An 18503-nucleotide genomic window follows, 5' to 3' on the forward strand; every position below is an offset into this window, starting at 1 on the left:
TGCAGCAAACCCAACTCTCTTCACGTGCAGTGATTTCTCAGCTAAGCCCTTCTTTCAGCTTTAACCTTTCCTTTCCTAAAATGCAGAGAGAGTTGCATATGAATTCCTGCCACATCTAAAACGGCTGATTTTACAAACAAAAAGAATGTAAATAATGGACTCACTTTGTAATGTCTATTCCACACAGTGTCTCATTATTTCCCAACTCCTTTTTAGACAAGGAGCTGGGAATTTCTGCTTTACCCACACCTTGCCTGAGGCAGCATTTGCAGAGCTCAGCCAGAGCTAAAAATCACCAAATATTTTTGAGGTCTCCACTTCTTTTAGACAGTTCTGAAAATGGAAACGATACCCGTGGTACTTGCTAAGGAAAAAAAAAAAACATGGAAAACTCAAAGTTCACCAGGAATCCTGCCTGGGTGTGTAAATCAGAGCCCAGCTCTCATTTTGTCATTGACATTTACTTGCCCAGTGTAAGATGAGTAACAGCAGAGAGCAGGAGTTGGGGCAGATAAAAATAACTTTGCCACACTGCTTGCTGCCCTCACACATGAGGTCACAAACATTTAATGGCTATTTTAAACTCCGACACTTTTTAAGCATCCAGTGGCCGGGGTCATCTTATTTATTTTTTTTTCCACATTAACAGATATTTAGAGGAGCCAGAAAAATAGAATAAGCTGAATGGTTTTAGTACCTCAAAGCTGGTTTTTATTTGCAACCTAAACTTAGTGCACTTCATTCTTTTTATTTCAGCTGCCCTGGGAATAATTAATTGCTGTCAACAGTCAAGAGCCCAAGACAAATCTTCATTTTTCTCAAATAATGTTATTTCCTTATTGCATATGGAAAGGCAGTTTTATTTTATATAAAAGAGTATAAAATCAGGCAGAATTACAGAACAAGGGTAAGATGAAGATGATCAGCAAATGAAAAAAACAGAAACAAAAACAAAAAACCCACAAAACACAAAACAAAACAAAAAACCAAATCAAAAAAAGGTAAAGAAACAAACCCTTTATCAAGTGACAAAATAAAATGAGCCTCATCCCTTTATACTTCTCACATCAAAACCACAGGAATGTTTAATTAGGAACCCATTACACCAAGTTTTTCCTCAGTGAAGCAGTTCCAGCCTGTGATGGAATTACAAAATCCATGGTATGGAAAATAAGAACATTTTCAGGGAAACAATCCTTTATAAAGCACAGTTATATTACAACTGGCAGCTGGATTACTGGACAGCCCTAATTTTTATTGTGCCTCAGTGTTTTCACACCCCAAATCATCAAGACATACAAATGCATTGTAGTTGTTTGAGAAGGACAATATAAATAGTCTCAAAGCTGCCCAAAGCTAATGATGGTTGAGTGTGGCTGCTCCCAGCCCTGGCACTGGCAGGTTTAACACACAAGGGAGTGCACACAGCTGTAAATCCACTCTTCCTGCTCATTCAGGGCCATCACGTGCTGGGAGACCTGGCACAAGAGAAAGCAGAGGTGAAAGAGAGTTCTCTGTATTGCAGAGCTGTCCCCTCATGTGCTGTGTGAGCAAAATGCTCAGTACTTGTGTCACTAAATGATGAACACTCATCATCTACACTGACAGATATTCAAATATTCCTCCTGGATTTAACAGCAAAATCACTCTTGAATTTGACAGCAAAATATCCATAAGGACTGAGCCTAGAGTTTATACTGAATGAAGCCTAAATTCAAATTTAAAATCACCTTACAGAGTGAGGCAATGGATATCTAAAGTGTCAGCAGCAATTGAAATAGGCCCCAGCCCTGCCTGTGTCATGGGACTGCTCTGTTGAATGAAACCACCCTGGGAAGCTGGGAAATATAAAAATAGCTTGGATGTCTCTGCTTTTAAACAAAGAGGGTGGACTTTTAGAAAAATAAACCCAGAGGGTTATTCAGAAATAAACGAAGACAAACATGATCTGCGTTTGTAGTGCATTTTCCATCACATTCCACCCCTCAGAAGCCTCATTTGGAATTGTCACCAAATTCTGCAGCAGGGCTCAGCAATCAGATTGTGTCATGGTTAAACATGATCCCTAAATCAAGTTTAACAGAAGTTAACCACCAGCAAATCACAGTGTGCACAAGGGCTGCAATACATTTGTTTCTCTTTCTGATTACTGCATGCTTGGGCTGTTCTCACAGGCATCAATTTGTGGGACTAAAAATTGCTAAGTGAAAAACCCCAAAATACAGCCTTAGAAAAAGAGTATTAAAAACATTAGTGAATGGTGCATGTATAGAATAGACAAGTGAAACAGGCCCAGGTATGAACAACTGGATTATAGATTTTTATAGCAAACTGCACAGGAAAACAGGGATGCATCAAGTGCATGATCAGCTCTGAAATATCAAAAAGTGCATCTGATCTGTTCTTGTCAGAAGATGCCACTGTCCACATGTTCATTATCATGATAAAAGCCCTACAAAAAGAAACTATAAAGATGTCACCTGATTTTTCCCTAGAGTAGACTAAGCAATTAAAAAAAACCCTTACCATCACGGATTTTGGAGCCACTTCCACAGCAAAAACCTTCAGTCCCCTGTTGTTTAGGCAGTTCTTACTCTGCTCATTGTTGACATGAATGATCACTTTGTTTTCAGACTGCAGGTGAAAAAACATTGAAGGAACCATTAGATTTTACTGGTTAAGGTCTGTTCTTTGCGTAACAACTGCACAACTCCTTGGACTTTGACTTTAATGTTTTAGGGATAGAAATACTTTATGGATACTCTGAAGATACTCTTTGAAGAGTAACAGATACTCTTTGAAGAGCAACAGTTTCAGATCTACCTTAGCACCACAGCCCTGGTCAAAAGTCATGGAAGACTCGTTGTAACAACACAAAAGCTCGTGAAGATACAAGGTGGCCTTGCTGGAGCTCACAGCACTGGCCTCAGCTTGTCCAGATTCCCCCGTGGAGCTTCCAGCATTCCCACCCAGCCTGGGGAGATGTGCAAACCAAAAGCCAAGTGGTATAAACAGAGTGGGCAGAGATAAACTGGAGCAGAGAACATCCAGTTGTCTCAGTGCAGCCCTGATCTCCTTCTCTGACATATCCCCAAACATATAAATAACTCTAAAATATCCACCCTAAAGGGCGAAGTGCAAAGCCAAATCCAGAGTTCCAGGAGCCTCAGCATCCAGTCCTAATATTAGTCCCCCCCAAGCCACCCCCTTTTGCATGGCTGGGCATTTAAAAATATATTTCTTGCTGTGATCTTTTCAGATTTAAAGCATCTGAAGTTCAGTATCTTACTGTGCTGTGTTTATTTACTCACAGTTCCTGGTATGAAGGGAACAGAGAACATTCATTGTGATCTATGGAAAAAGGTTTAAAATCTCACCAGCCACTTCTACTTGGATTTACAACTTTCAGCTCGAATTACTAATAAAGCACACCTGGAAGAATAATCAGGTAAAAACTCAGCCATAACACACTCCTAAAAATCACTGCTCTTTGACTTTCTTATGGACACTGAAAATATTCAGTGGTGTAAATGCCGTGATCTTTGCTCCTGCTCTAATTGCATTTCCTGCTGTTAGTGTTTGTTTCCTCATATGGTGATGAGATTGTGTCAAAATATTGAAAAATTGGGCTGTGAACACAAAAATATTCAGTTTCTGTATGGCAGTTAGAACTGCTTGTCTCATTATAACAATCTGCCCCTTCCATGAACACTGACTAAGGCTCTTCTGAAGTCACAAAGAGCACATCAGGCAGTGTTTTTTAATGAAACAGACACAAAAACCTGATTTCAGGACAAACAATTCCCGAATCTGACCCAAGGGAGGAGGAGGAACAACACCAGACATTAACACGAAGTCTAAAATGGATTTTTTGGGCCATACCTTATTTTCAATGACAGAGGTGACCCTGCTGCCTGATCTGTAGGTGTAGATGAAGATGTTCTCAGAGCCATCCAGCACTTTGGCCTCTCCTTTATTAAGCACAGACCTGCAGACAGCCCTGCTGAGCTGGGGGCCCCCTGCCTCCAGAGAAATGGCTTTAATCCTGGGTTTGCACCTCTCTGCACACATGGCAACGACAAAGGGGCAGGCCTGCAGTGAAGATGATGAGTTTTAGCAACACTCAAGCTGTAGTTTTGCCCCTCAGATTTTCACCCGCAGCTCCAAAGTATTTTCATATTTGAACTCGAATGACCCAGATAGAAATATTTCCCATAATATTAAATATTATAAATTCTGATCTGTAGCAATTTTTTACACCAAATAAAAACCCAGGACAACTGGCTTTTTTGATGCCATTCCCAGTTTACCTGACATAGTTCAACACAGCAAACCTTTCCTTGGACAGCAAAATGTCCAGGAATGAAGATGAAATCTGAATGTATTCCAGTGCCCGAAATAAACCTGTCACACTGTTGCTGTTTGTGCCACTCCAGAGGGATTTAACACCTCTGCAATGTTGCATTGAACGCTCTGGGAGCATCTTGGCTACATTTTACTCCTGGTGTAACAAACCAGGGCTTTGTATTTCCTTAGACTGGGTGACAGCACCTCAATTCCTTTCTAAAGGCTGCTGGAATCCACCAGGATTTCTCAAGTTCTGCCTCAGTGCTCCCCAAACATCAATCTTCAATTGTTTGAAATCAAGGAATTGAAGAGTTAAGTGAGAGACAAGCGTTTACATCTGGAGATTTTTAGAATAATTACTGAAGCGTTTGAGAGCTGTGCTGTCCTGTGGAAAGCAAAAGCTGGAGCCAGAAATCACAGCTGGAACGAGGCACAAAACACCTTCCTGAAATTCCTGGCTGGAGAAAAACCTCCCCAAAATGCTCTTTCTTGGAGGAGGGCTCTCTCTTGTGGCTGAAATGCAGAAAACCAGCCTTGCAGGAGCTCTGCCAACCACAAGTCAGAGGAAAGGGAGCTGCTGATCTTTAATTCCCTCAGCACCATCCCAAAATTTTCAACTGATAAATCCCATACTGACTATTTTTAGGCCTTCATATATTTAATATACTGACTACAAAGACCTGTTTAACAGAGTTAAATAATATTATCAGTCTGTGATCCTAAAAAATCTGCTTTTCCTGGGAATTAAATGATTTAATTATCTGTATATTTAATGCTTTGATTTTTCATTTTTTTCTCATCCTTTTTCTTTAGAAAGAATTGTTAACATCAGACCTATGCAATATGTATTTCAGAATATAAAAATTAATAAATCATAAAATCTGTAAGTGCACAGAAACATCACAGAAATAATCCCTGCAGAGTAAACAATGTGGGACCCAAACATTTCAATGAAGCATTAAAATTTTATGTTGAACCTCTTCAGACACTGTTGTGACAGGCAACAACAGCAGCAATAGTTATGTCTGGAAATGAGGAATTCTGAATCATGTGGGGGAAAAAAAATCTATTGTGGTTTGGGCCACAAAATTGACATTTTTGAGGAGAAAAAGTCTTGTTTTCTCAAAATTTGCTGACAGGTCACAGTTTACCATCCTAATTTTCCTATCACTCCCCACCAACATGCTGCATGGATTCTTTTAACAGAGACAATCCAAAATTCCTTCCTCTATAACCCCATAACACCCTGGCTTTCTCTAAAGCAAAGGAAAAGTTCTTTTTCCAAAGATCCAAGTGCCACCCTAAGAATGAGGACAATGCCAGTGGCAGGGGAAGCTCTGGAGGGTGGCAGAGGGTCTCTGCCCTCCTGCAATCACTTTGTGGCAGACACAAAGGTTGCAGCAGTGCCATGGGCAGTGATTTCTGCCCTGTGTCAGTGATTTTTCTCTCCTACCTCTGTCATTTCTAAGGCTTTGTTGTAGCCCAGGGACAACAAAGTGACCCAAAGGTCCCAAGGATCCCCGTCCCTGTCGTTGGCTTCCATGAGATTCAAATCCAGAAATCCTTGTCTCGTTAGTTCGTTCTTCTTCATCTCAAAATTTTCTGTTTGAAAGGAATAAAAACAGCATTTAAAAATCTGCTCTGTCTGCAAACACCTTCATCCTTCCAAAGTCAAAACCCCTCTCCTGTTAACAAGGTTGAAAAGATGTCAAAGCCAATTTAGAGCCTCAGGATTTCCAGGATTATTTGGGGAGGGATGTCTTTGACCAGGCAGGTGCTGTTTGCAGAGCTCCCCTGTGGATTTGGGATAATGCCTACAAACAGCTGGTTCCTTGAATAACCCTAAAAAAAGGGGAGATTCCCAAACAAAAAATGAGTTCATATTGATTGTTTTTTTCCCTGAAGGTTTGTGGTTGAGCTTTGCAGAATGGGGTATTTTAGGAACGGGAAATGAAAGCCTGCTGGAGCCAGCACCTTGAAATGCTTCAGGTCCTTGATACAGAAATGATTTACTTAGTTCCTAAAAAGCAGTAAAATTCCAGTAATCCTAACACCCCCCCATCTAGAGAGAATATCATAGATCCACCACTCTAATGTCAGCAAACACAAAATTGAAATGTCCTAGTGGCAGGGACTTTTAAAAATGGTTTTCTCATCTTCATAACAATGCTAAATCTTTACTATCTATTATTAAAAAGAGATTACCAATTTAATAAATCTATCCAGGGCTACAGATGCTGTAATGGATGGCTTGAACTTTGGTGTCAAGATTGATGATATTTGTGTGAACCCTTCCACTGATTGATGACCTGGTGAAACATTCCCCAGCTTCTCCTCTTTCCTCTCTTATTTATTCACACATTTCCACCCCTCCTTGCTTGTATCACCCTGACAAAGCCATCAAGTGTGGAAAAGCACATCCAGGGATGAACACAGAGGAGAAATCCAGCTCTAGAAATGTGTTTTTGTAGGAGCTTTCCATCAGTTAGGGAAAAATTCTGATACCTCAGAGTGTTTTGGGAAGAGATAATTAATAGGGCTTGCCACATTTAAAGTATTTTGGCCAATGTGCCACAGTTTCCAAAGGAACTCTGTCAAACATGACAGGGATATTTTAAAAAGAGACACTGGCAACCCACAAAAACTCTGGATACCAATTTATAGCCTCAGATCCACACTAATTAAATGTCCCTCTACACCCCTTGTGAGATAAAAAAGCAGCACCAGCCCAATGTGCACAAAGGAGATGGATTAAACAAATACCTGTGAGTTTTCCTTCCCCATATGATCCAGGATTACAAACCCTGTAGGTTTTGGGCAGCTACAAAACAATTAGGAAGGGGAAGAATGTTCTCAGCAGAAGGTCAGTGGCACACACAGCAGAATGAAGCAAAGCAAAGGACAGGAGACTGGAAAAAAAAAAAGGAAAGGAGGAAGAGAACAATATCTTAGTGCAGAATACCCAGTTCTATCTAGCTTGGGAGTTAATTGATAGCCCTAATTAGCTGTACAGTAATGAACTTACCCTTACACACAGCCCAGGCTTCCTGATCACACTTCTCCCCACTGGTCCTCAGCTCAAAGAAGTTGTATTCCTCCAGACTCAGGAGGCCATTCCCATCCAAATCAATTGTTTCAAATATATCCAACAAAGCAGCTCTGAGGGATGAAAAAGGCCAATCTGTTTCCAAAGGCTTCCATTTCATTTGACTGGCTGATTTTATTTTATTTTTTCTTAAAAATAAAGTTTACTTTCTTGCCAAGAACTGTTCAGTCTGAGGTTATTCTGTGCAAAAAGTACTTTGGGAATATCCAGGTTTTAAAAAGCCACGTTTTAGGTGGAAAAAGAGATTTTTATTCCTATGATTTGGATTAAAACTCACCGGAATTCCTTAGTGAGAGCCAGCTGTCCATCTTCATCCCTCCACAGAAGTTTGGCTTCTCCAGAAATTTGGGTTTTGACCTTCCTGAGCCTGCAGCCAGTTGTGAAAGGGAGCAGCCAGTAAAGCCCAGCTGCAAGCTCCCCTCTCCAGCCAAACATCTGCTCTTAAAGGAAGACAGAAGAGTTGGTGAGAGCTTCTCAAATGATGCTTTTCTTTGTTGCCCAGTAATATTCAGACAAAAGTGATTATTGATTACTTGAAAACACTAGGAATGGGGGGTTCTCTCCTTAAAAAAAATAAATTGGTTGTGTGATGTCTATTTAAAGATAAAAAAACAGTGAATCTCTTCAAATAAAAGTTAGAAAAATGGACAGGAGAGAGATGAGGGAAGAAAAGGGAGAAGAAGTTAATGCTCTCTTATTTCTGCCACAGAGAAAGAATATTCTGGGCATTATGAAGTTCAAATTTAAACAAATTTTGCCTTGCAAATTTTGCGTTTGAAGGTGCAGAAATTCAACTGAGTTTTGACAGAGCAGCTGTAAATACACCCAGCAACTCACAGTTCAGGGTACAGCTGGAATTCCTTCCAAACACATGGAATTCCCCCCTCCAGCATTAACACACCCACTAAAAAATAACTATTAAAATAGGAATACACCAAAAATCTCTAACCTCTTCATTCTGGAGTTCAGTGAAGCTCACAAGCTGTAGATTCTCTTGGGTTTCACTTTCCTTCAGAATAAACAAAGCTGTATCCACTGACAACCAGGGACAAGATTTCCCTAAAAAGAAAAATATCCCCCCCAAAAAATGCTTAATAAAGGCCCCAAATTATCTTTCCTTGCATCTCAAAATAGATATTCCCCTGGGATTTATTGATCCCTGCTGATGAAAAATGGAAAAAAAAATCTATCCTATGCTATTGGGATTTTCTTCCTGTTTAAGCCCAGCAGATAAATTGCTCCAAGCCTTGTGATTATCTTACAGATAATTAATAATTGTCTCATTAAGAATTAGTGTTAAATAGTTCTATTATTAAGGGTCAAGAATATCAAGGAATGGTTACACACCACACAAATCTGTTTAAAAAAAGCCAGCTCAAGTGACTTGAAAACAATTTAAAAGCTCCTGGTTTATGGGATTAAAAAGAGAATATTCTACTTGGGGAAAAAAAAAAATAATTCCAATGCAGCAACTGGATGAAGGCCTGTGATAAATCTCCAAGCCATCACCTCTTTTTAAGAAGAAAATGAAATTTAAGCACACTCACCTCCTGCCTGGGGAATATTGAGGGGTTTGATGGTGACACAAACTGCAGATCTTTGGGGTAAGTGCAGCCTGTACTTGTGGCTGATGATTTCCCCATCTTCCTCCAGGTAGAAGCAGCCTTTGGATTGTGCCCATTGCCATTCCTGAAAACCAAGAAAATATTAAAATATTAAATGTTTTCTTCATTTTTGGATGAAGATAAAAGTGCCTTCCCTAAAATATTGATTAAAATTATTATTTAATAAACCCTGTATAAAATAGACAAGATACAACATCAATATATTTTTATTTTTTAAAAAATAATCTCAAATAGTCCTTTTTGTGGATAATTTTTGCAAAGTAAGATTGCTTCACTTCACTTGTGAAAAGCACAGAGGTTACCCCAGTGCTCCTACAGTTAAAAATTAAATTCAAATTGCCACGAAGATTCTGCTAATTATATTTGCAAACAGCTGACAGGGTGGAGTAACTGAAATACAAATATTATCCATTTGGCAACTCCTTTTCTGTTGTTGTTTGGAAGTTTTTTTAAAAAATTAAGGTTTTGCTAAAGAAGTTCTAAAAGACTTTGAAAGTAAATTGGCTGTGGAAAAGACAAAGGTTAATTAAGTTATTTAAAATAATGAAGTGGGATGTTCAATCCCTGGCAGGCATTGCTATCCATATCCCTCCCCTCCTATAATTTCCCATAATCTTTTCATTGTGGCTGGAGAAGTTTTTAGGGATAATCCCTATGGAAGTGCAGCTATTTCTGGACCATGGACCCAGAGATCAACCCCTGGCCAGCTTTTCTGGAGCAGAATAAACCTAATTAACAAATCCATCTAATAATTTTTTACTCACCTTCATCCACGAAACTGGATTTGTAGTGACAGGACAAGGAAAAAGGGGACCAATCATAAAAAATAATTAGGAAAAAATGTGATCAGAGACAAAATATTCTTGGGATTTAATGGATTTAATGTTGCTGTAATTGAATATGGAGCAACAGCTGGGGTTGTGTCAGTCAAAAAGTGGAGAATGGGAGCTGGGATTAACATAAATCAGTGACAGAATTCCAACCTGGAGTTCAGCCTCTTGGATCATTTCCACTGCTGTTCCTAAACTGTTTATTCCAACACTTCCATGACTCCTGACTTCATCTAAAAGGAAATTTTAAAGATGGATTTTTTTTTTCTTAAAACTTGACACATCTGAAATAAAACATCTTGTTTGCTCCAAGCTTGATACCTGCCAAAACTGCTAGACAAAAAAAAACTTATCCTTTCCTTTTAGGAAATCAAACGCTGTTATTCTGGCAGAGAGCATGAGGTGGTGCTAGAAGTCCTTAATTATCGAATTCCAAACAGGGATGGAAAACTGGGAAGCTAAAAGAGGATTTTTCTGACTGGATTTTCCTCTGGCACTTCAAAGCAGAACAGAAGTTGTTAAGTAAATAAGAGCTGAAGTGGAAAATGTTTGTGTTAGAAATGTCAATTGGAAGGAAATGTTAGGCACTACCTGCTGCTGGCCACTGTTACTGAAATTTAAGTTAATGTTGAAAATATCCACATATTGATGCATAATTCCTAATAAAAAACAATGATTGAGAGGAATTTTTTTAATTTTAGGCATTTCAGCAAGTTCTGACTTTCACTGTTTTCCTCTGTCAGAAATGGAAAGTTGGTGTTGCTCCAACATCCTGAGGGCAATATTGTCTTACTTACACAAAAAGACAGGTGAACAGCAAAAAGAAAAAATACAATTCTTGGATGGAAGATGAGTAAAAGGAATTTTTGCCTGGTGGATTCTGATTCACACCACAAATAAATCCCTGGGTATCTACTCATTGACTCTGGCAGAGCTTGCATTGTGCAAAGTGAAGTTTAAAAAAATTAAAAGTTCTACCTACTTCCACCTTTCCATATTACTGATTGATTTCAGTTTTTGGAGGATGCCAAGTAATAATAATCAACTTCTTTTTTTTTTTCCCAGTCAGTTTTTTCCTGGCTTGTAGAAATAATAAAAAAAAAGAATCCAGTCTTGGGGAAGTGTGTGCTGGTTTTCTCCAGCCCACATCACTTGTCTGAACAAGGTGAGATTGCAGGTTAAATTGCATGGAGGCCCAGCTACCTAAACAGACTGCACAAAACCCCTGGGAGATGATGTTTTGAAATTTTAATATAGAACAAACGTCAGTGGGGAAGACAGAAAGCACTTCAGAGTTCAATAACAAATCCAGAGTTGTTATTTGAAACAAAAATGCAGCTCCTGAGGACAATCAGTTCCCTTTTCCAGCAGCAGTTACACTGTGTGGTCAGAACCATATTTTCCCTTTTATACAGAACTCTCCAGGTGCACATTTTTAATGTATCCCAGCAGTTCCCAGTTAATGTTTTATGTTTTTACAGCTATTATTTTCTAGTTGAAAGGAAACTAGTAAAGGTTCAGTCAAGAAAGGGAAAACAAAGGGAAAAAGATCAATATTAACACTCTACAAATATTGACTTAGCAAAGTGACTTTGTTGTCTCTCTCCCTCAGGAATTTATATTGAATGAGTGATTTATTTAAAAGAAAATACTGATAGGACATATTAGTCTAACTAAAAATCAATATTTTCAGGTTACAGCATCTATTTACCAAGCAATACCCAAGAAACTGAATATGCTCACAGATCTGTTATTTATTTCCAATTACCTTTCATGCAAAGGTTTATGATACACAATCTTTCAGACTACTTAAGCATTTAAAGTTCTCACCAACCTAATAAATTATTCAATTTGAAATTTCTCAAGAAGTCATTAACTGTTTTCTCCAACAATGGTTTCATTTATTAAAAAAACCCCACATTTTGTTCTATTAAACCTTCACGCCTGAAAAATTATTTGCAATAACTTGTTGTCAGCAAAACCAACAGTATATAAAAATGTTCATAATAATACACATCAAGAAAGCTCTCAGTAGTTTATAGCTGCCCTTGACAAAGTGTTAATAAAACATAAGACACCATTTTTCTCTGATTTTGAGCTTCTTTACAATGCAATAACACAGGTGCCTAGAGGAAAAACACCATCATTTCAATGTGATACCTTCATTGTGTCAGGCTCAATAATTAGCCTTGTGCTCCTGCTGCTGCTGGCAGCCACAGTGACAGTGGTGGAGGTGGAAGCTTTGCTGCTCTGAGCTGATGAGGGCCTTGAAGGAGCTCTGCTGTCACCTAGAAACAGAGATATTTAATCACAATCACATTATTGCTGTTTAGCCTAAACCTTGCATTTAGGAGCACAAAGGAAACTGGATGACAAGAAGTCCATCAGAGAAGTTCCCTCCATCATTGTTGGGTCATTTTTGCACCTCTTTGATTTGAAGCAACTTGGAACAGCAGCAAGTACATCCCAAAATTTCATACTTGGTGCATGTGCAGTCTGTTCCCTGTGGGGTTTTTGCAGTTTGGGAAGGTTTTGAAGTATCTTTGTAACTTCAGGAAGGACATTAAACTGTCCACAACTCATTAGTTGTGCTTGAAAAGCTGCCTCAATAATTGAAACAAGCACACAGCTTATTGAGAAATGTTCAGGGTTTCATCTCTGATCTAGAAAGGAAATAAATAATTTGCCTATATTGCAACACCTGAGCATTCATATTCTCTCTTCCCTCTGGACTGTGTCCATGAAAGTCAACAAAACCCACCCTTAGGAATTTGAGAGTTTCACAGATGCAGCCATCTGAAGAGATTTTACTGACACAGTAGAAATTCTATTCATCAATAAAATCTTTACTAATCTGTGAAAAAAAATTAAACAAAAACTCAACTGCTCATTGAGCCAGAGCTTCATCTCCAACAGAAAGAAAACCTAATATATAAGAAACAGAACTACCTTTAGCCAGTTTGTGATCAGTTTTCCTGGAGAGCCTGGGGGATGGTTTGGACACTGGCAGTGTGATCCCTTCAGAGGAATTTGCAGTTTGGTTCCCAAAGTGCTGCTGCCTCAGTCGAGGGTCAGTGTCCAGCCTGGCCCTGGCAGCTCTGCAGCATTGCTCACTGGTGCTCAGGTACAGCTCACAGAACTGCAGAGGCGAAAACAAAAAAGAATATTTCACTTCCCAAGTTACATTTCTCAAAAGGTTTTGTGGAGTAAAGTGTAGCATTAGCACAGGAAAGCACAGCTCGGCAGATGGAATGCATTTCCCCTTTAAGCCCAAAATAATTTTCATTTTTATTAATCAAAACAACCCCTCAAGAGATGGTTGTACTCAAGTCACAGTAAAATGCAGCCATGATTCAACAAGGAAGTGCAAATACTGAACAAAAATTGTGACTTTCAACTCTTCCTTTCTAGACATTGGAAGACTGATTTTTAACACAGGATTCTTCCCAGTTTTTCCTCCCATGAAACCATATTTATATACAAATCTTTGTGGGTTGTTTGTTCAGCCCAAAATTCAGACTCCTGGGGTAAGGTCATCACTAAAGCTCATATAACACAAGAACAAAAATCCCTCTTGGCCATACCTTGTTGTAGTCAAGTTTGCCATTGCAGTTAAAATCAGCTTGTTTAGTAATGCTGCTCACTTCCTCCCAGGTCATTTTATCACCCCTCTGCAATGAAAAACCAGCTCAGTTTGGGTTCCTAATCAAGAATCCTGTTCACCTACAGCACAAATTTTATAAGCAAAGGAAGAGTCTTTTCATATTCTTTCAGAATCTTATCCTGCCATAGATTTCAACAGTTTTTGATTTGAATCATGGAAACAGAGGTCAAAAATCATTAAAAATTATGTCTTTACAATGCTACTAAATATCAAAGAGATCAATTCTATCAGTTTATGAAATTCTGTGGTGTCTTCTGGAAACACACCATGAAAATCTTCCATAAAATGGGGAATCCCAGCTCTCAGTACCATCTAATTTCCAAAATCTCTACTAATTAAAGATGGATAATGAAGTTTCTAGTGATACTCACTGTTGTAAGAATTTTACAAAGTTCATCATGTAAAATATATCCATCTTTATCTGTGTCCATTTTCCCAAATGCTTCGAGCAATTCATTTTTTGTAGCTGGCTTTTCTACTTTTAAAATAGCACAAAAATCATCAAAATTCAGGGAAGTTGTTTGTGAAGTCCAGTATTTGTTCATGGTCTTCTGAGAAGGATTTCTTCCAGCCTGTTGAAGCACTGAACAATAAACCACAATATTAAATATATATCCCTGCTGTGAGAAAAGGAGATTTCTCCAAACATCCTTGAGTCACTTTCCATGCTCAGAATTTTTTAAAGCCAAACCACCCCAAGGAGAAAAGTGGGTCTGAAGGACAGTTTTGGTTATGATCTTAATCAAAATATCCATGAACTCAAAGGCAGTCTCAAGTGTAAAATTCAGCCTATATGTTGTGTCTTAATATCAAGAATAAATTATTTTTAAGTCTGCATAAATATTTTTATATATATATACGCATATATAAAAATTTATAAATATAAAAATTTGTATATACTTTATATTGTATATAAATATATTTATATATTATCTATAATATATAAATTCCATATATTATATAATATACATTATATAATATATAACATGTTTTCTATCGTTTATATTATATTTTGTATATTTATATACAATGTATAATTATATAATATATAAATATATATTATATATAAATATATGTTTGTATATTTTATCTAGTATACATTTTATATATTTATATACAATATATATTTATATCTAAATATATAAATATATAACTATATAAATAAATATATAAATATATAAATGTATTTTTAGTCTGCTTATATATATATATATATTGTTTTTTACTAAGACCAACATCACCTTTGCACTTCCTTTGCCCAGAACTGAGATCTAGAGTAGGATTTATCTGAGAGAATATTTTGTGTCGTGCCTGCAATATTTGAATGTATCAATTCAAATGACACAACATGACTTTGACAGGAAAAATGACAGCACATTAACCAGTGCCATGGGTGTCACACCTGGCATTCCCCAAAATGAATCTGCTGGACCTGTTTTGCCTCTCCAAGGTCTTTAGTGAAAACATCCTTTCAGTTTTCGGCGTGATGAAGGTATTAGGTTAAAAGGAAATTCAATTTAAATGCATAGTCTATCTGTGATGAGAGGGATGTTTTTATACCTTCCCAAATAATCTTGGAGGGAAGCACAGGAGATCCTCCATCTCTACCTGGGCTGGGATTTGGTTTTGAGCCAGCTGAGCAGTGCCCAGCCTGTGCTGGGAACTGCTGAGGAGCAGCTGTGAAATGAGGTGGTGGCACGGTGACAATGCTCAGTGGGACTTGTGTCCCCAGCAAACCAAACCAACCAACAAACAAATAAATAAACAAAAAAAACCCCAAACCAGGCACCTCTGCTGTTAATCCCTGCCTCTGTGCCAAGCACTAAACAAAGATTTGTGCCCTGCCACCTCTGCTGGAGGAGGCAGAACTCACAGGGCTCACATCTTCACCCAGCCACAGAGCACTGGTTTGGGGATTTCAGTGTCAAGGGCAGCCAGGAAGGAAGGGCAGTGACCCTGTGGGTTTGTTTCCATGGATAGGAGAGTGCCCTGTAATGTCAGTGCAGCACATGATTGTATTTGACAGATAGACCTAAAATATACAACCCTTCATTTTATATCTACAGGGAGATCAGCACTTGCCATTCCTTACCTACCTCCCAACCCAGTTCAATCAGACTGCACCTTTTATTTCTATTTCTTTATGGTCTAAATCACTCCAGTAAGATTACAACAGACAAGAAATGAAGCTACTATCTGGGGATAAGCAAAACTCCTACAAATAAAATTTCACAGGGCCAATCTCTCAGTGAGCACTTGAGTTTGGAATATCAGCCAAACCTCATGAAGCAAAAGATGCTTAAACACTGGCACCACTCGCTTGAGAAATGCCAAAATTGACTTAAGATGAAATATAAGTCTTTAACTCTCAATGCTTACAAATTTTAAAATAAAGTCTTAAATATCTCTGAAAGGATTGAGAGTGAAAACAGCTAACTGCTCTCTCTAAGCTGACCTTGAAAGCAAAATGCCCAAACACTTGCTCTGTGGCCAAGTGGCATATGGATAGAGCTGAAAGCCAAAGCATTTATTAGTGAGATGACATTTGTTCACACCACCCCTCTGTTCAAACCCAGATTATCCCAAACTATCATTAGGATGTCATAAAGGCCCTTTTATTGCAGCTGGGAAAGCCTGGAGAGCACCAAGTCACAAGCTGTAGGAATGGGCTTGTTAATATGTGGAATTTCATGTTCTGAAAGAAGCTACAATCAGTGCACTCAGCTTTTACAGAGGTGGTTTCCACGAAAAACCTTGTAAAAAAGAACAAAAATGCTCTAAAAGAAAAAAATCACCACCCAAACAGAGCACACAATCCTACAACTCCAAAGTTGCAAAGTTGGGATTGTATATTTGCTTGAGAAATTTTATCTGGTAGTGAAACCTGCTACAAAACTGAGTTAATTTATTACTCAGTCTTACCTTACTCTGTCCTTACATCACCTGCTCACTAAAATATATTATTAAGAAACCAAATTCCATTTTTCAGGTAAATTTTTCTCACTTCCCTTTGAAATTCCTGAAGTTTTCAAAACAAAGCCCCACAGCTTTCAGTTTCTACCAACAGCCTTATTTAATGCAGCTGAAGCAGAGATTTGGGGGTTTTTTCTGTTGAAAATTCCACCACCACTTATTCACAAATATAGTCTGGATTAAAAAAAAAAAAGAGAGACCTTGAGATTCCAGTCTATGAAAATATAATTCAGGAGGAATTGAGATAAGGAGTAAGAATTCTTATGGAACACCAGTTATGGTGGTTTTCTGTGCCAGGACAATGCCCCACTCTAAACTGAACTGAGACTTTTCTTCCTGGTGATTTACAAATAAAATCCATAATAAAATAATCTACAATAAAATGCCTCTGTTTGGCATTCCCACTTCCACCAGGCATCCAAACCTTAAATTCCTTAAACCAGTTACTGACTTTATGCCCACTGCAATCACCAATGTAAGAGTTAGAGGGGGAAAAGATCCAATCATTACCTAAACTGAGCTGTTCTTTTGATTTAATATTTTCTAAGCTGCTTTTTAAGACAGTCAGATAAGCTGCTCTGCAGTTCATGTAAAAAATGGCTTCTTCTGCATGCTGGGATTTCTTCCCATGGGGATCTTCTGAGTGTGTGGCTTTCTGATTCCCAGGAGTGCTGGCCATCCTGTGAGGGATGAAATTCCAGTTAGAATTTGTAACTTGTTAATAATGCCTCTGGCTGTCCTCTGAAACATTGACAAGCCCCAATTATCCAAACATCCAGGTCATATCCTTTCATTTCTCTAAATCTGGGATGGGAATAATTATCTACAATTAGAGGTAAGCACCATGAGATCCACAAGCAGAAAGAGTTTGAGCTCTACTTATTATTCACAGTTTATCCTTCACTGGCAGTAAAAAGTTTAATTTCATTGTATTTTACATAGTTTCAGGCATTTCATATTACAAGTGTTACATAAATACTATGTAATCCTGATTTTTGAAAGCACAAAAACACATTTTTGTGTCACCTGTGAAGCAAGGCTTTGCCATCCATGTTTTCTCTTTTTACTCTTATAACTCAAGAAAACATATGGATAATAATAAAATTGCTCACAATTGGAATCCTTAATCTCAAAAAAAAATAAGCCAGGTTAAGCCCAGAATTCCATTTCTTAGAGTTACCTAAACATAAATAATAGAAATAAACGTGCATAAACTTTAAAAATAAGTGTGCATAAAACTTTGAGCAACTCAGGCCTTTTAAGTCCAAAGCCCATATAATTATAAACGAATGGAAAAAAAACCCAGAAACACATTTTTTTTTCTCAATTATTAAAACAACTCAAAGCAGTAACTAATGCTGTTTGCTCAGCAATGATCAGCAGACTCTGACAGCAGCTTTCTGCTTCCACCAGAGGTGATTAAGGTTTTTAGAAGGCCATCACAGAGGGGCACTAAATCCTGTTGTGCTGTTGCTTTAACAGCCTCTTGTATTATTTTACCCAACGTTGACTCCAGGAAATATATTCCAGCACAATAAATGGAATATCTCAAGTTCAGCAACAAGACAACACCATCCCAGGGTCCCCTTCAGGAGTCATTGGATTTTTACTCAGGAGGCCTCAATCACTGGCACCTTGTTGAGTTATAAAGGTCTTTTACACTTGGGAAAGGCAGATAATCATCGCTTATCAAGGATGAAGTACCCAATTTGTAACACCCTGACACTTTCATATTACACAGGCACCAGCAGAACCCCACAGGGATCCCCTGGCACAGCCTGGCTCCTGCAAACTGGTGTCACTATAATTAAGCACCAGTGTTACACTCACAGAATGGAACTGGTGGAGGGGAAAGGCAAGGAGGAGAAGAAGAATAAATGTTAATTTTCCAATAACCAGTTTAGAAAATGTGAACTCTTGTTCGTGCTCTTTGGGCTTCCCATTACTGAGATATTTCT

At 38.2% G+C, this 18503-nt stretch overlaps 1 protein-coding gene across 1 annotated transcript; it reads right to left on the bottom strand.

The window, feature by feature from the left end:
- Positions 1-982: 982 nt before the first annotated feature.
- On the bottom strand, positions 983-17224 carry EFCAB7 (EF-hand calcium binding domain 7). The gene is made up of 13 exons (XM_066325356.1): positions 17056-17224; positions 13944-14155; positions 13493-13579; positions 12858-13047; positions 12069-12196; positions 9001-9142; positions 8403-8512; positions 7731-7888; positions 7373-7506; positions 5801-5949; positions 3883-4092; positions 2527-2634; positions 983-1478 (listed from the first exon to the last, which is right to left on the bottom strand). The coding sequence occupies exons 1-13, from the start codon at positions 17222-17224 to the stop codon at positions 1404-1406; spliced, it is 1872 nt and encodes a 623-aa protein (XP_066181453.1). The 3' UTR covers positions 983-1403.
- Between the last annotated feature and the right edge of the window lie 1279 nt (positions 17225-18503).

The sequence above is a fragment of the Sylvia atricapilla genome, chromosome 9 (assembly GCF_009819655.1).
Source record: "Sylvia atricapilla isolate bSylAtr1 chromosome 9, bSylAtr1.pri, whole genome shotgun sequence".
NCBI lineage: Eukaryota > Metazoa > Chordata > Aves > Passeriformes > Sylviidae > Sylvia > Sylvia atricapilla.

Bases quoted from the DNA above. Each gene is read 5' to 3' on its own strand.
- EFCAB7 (XM_066325356.1), bottom strand. From the start codon at position 17,224: ATGGCCAGCACTCCTGGGAATCAGAAAGCCACACACTCAGAAGATCCC. The intron at 13,580-13,943 runs GTGAGTATCACT...TTTTCATTGCAG, and splicing joins TTTGTAAAATTCTTACAACA to AGGGGTGATAAAATGACCTG. The intron at 1,479-2,526 runs GTAAGGGTTTTT...CTCTTGTGCCAG, and splicing joins TGGCTCCAAAATCCGTGATG to GTCTCCCAGCACGTGATGGC.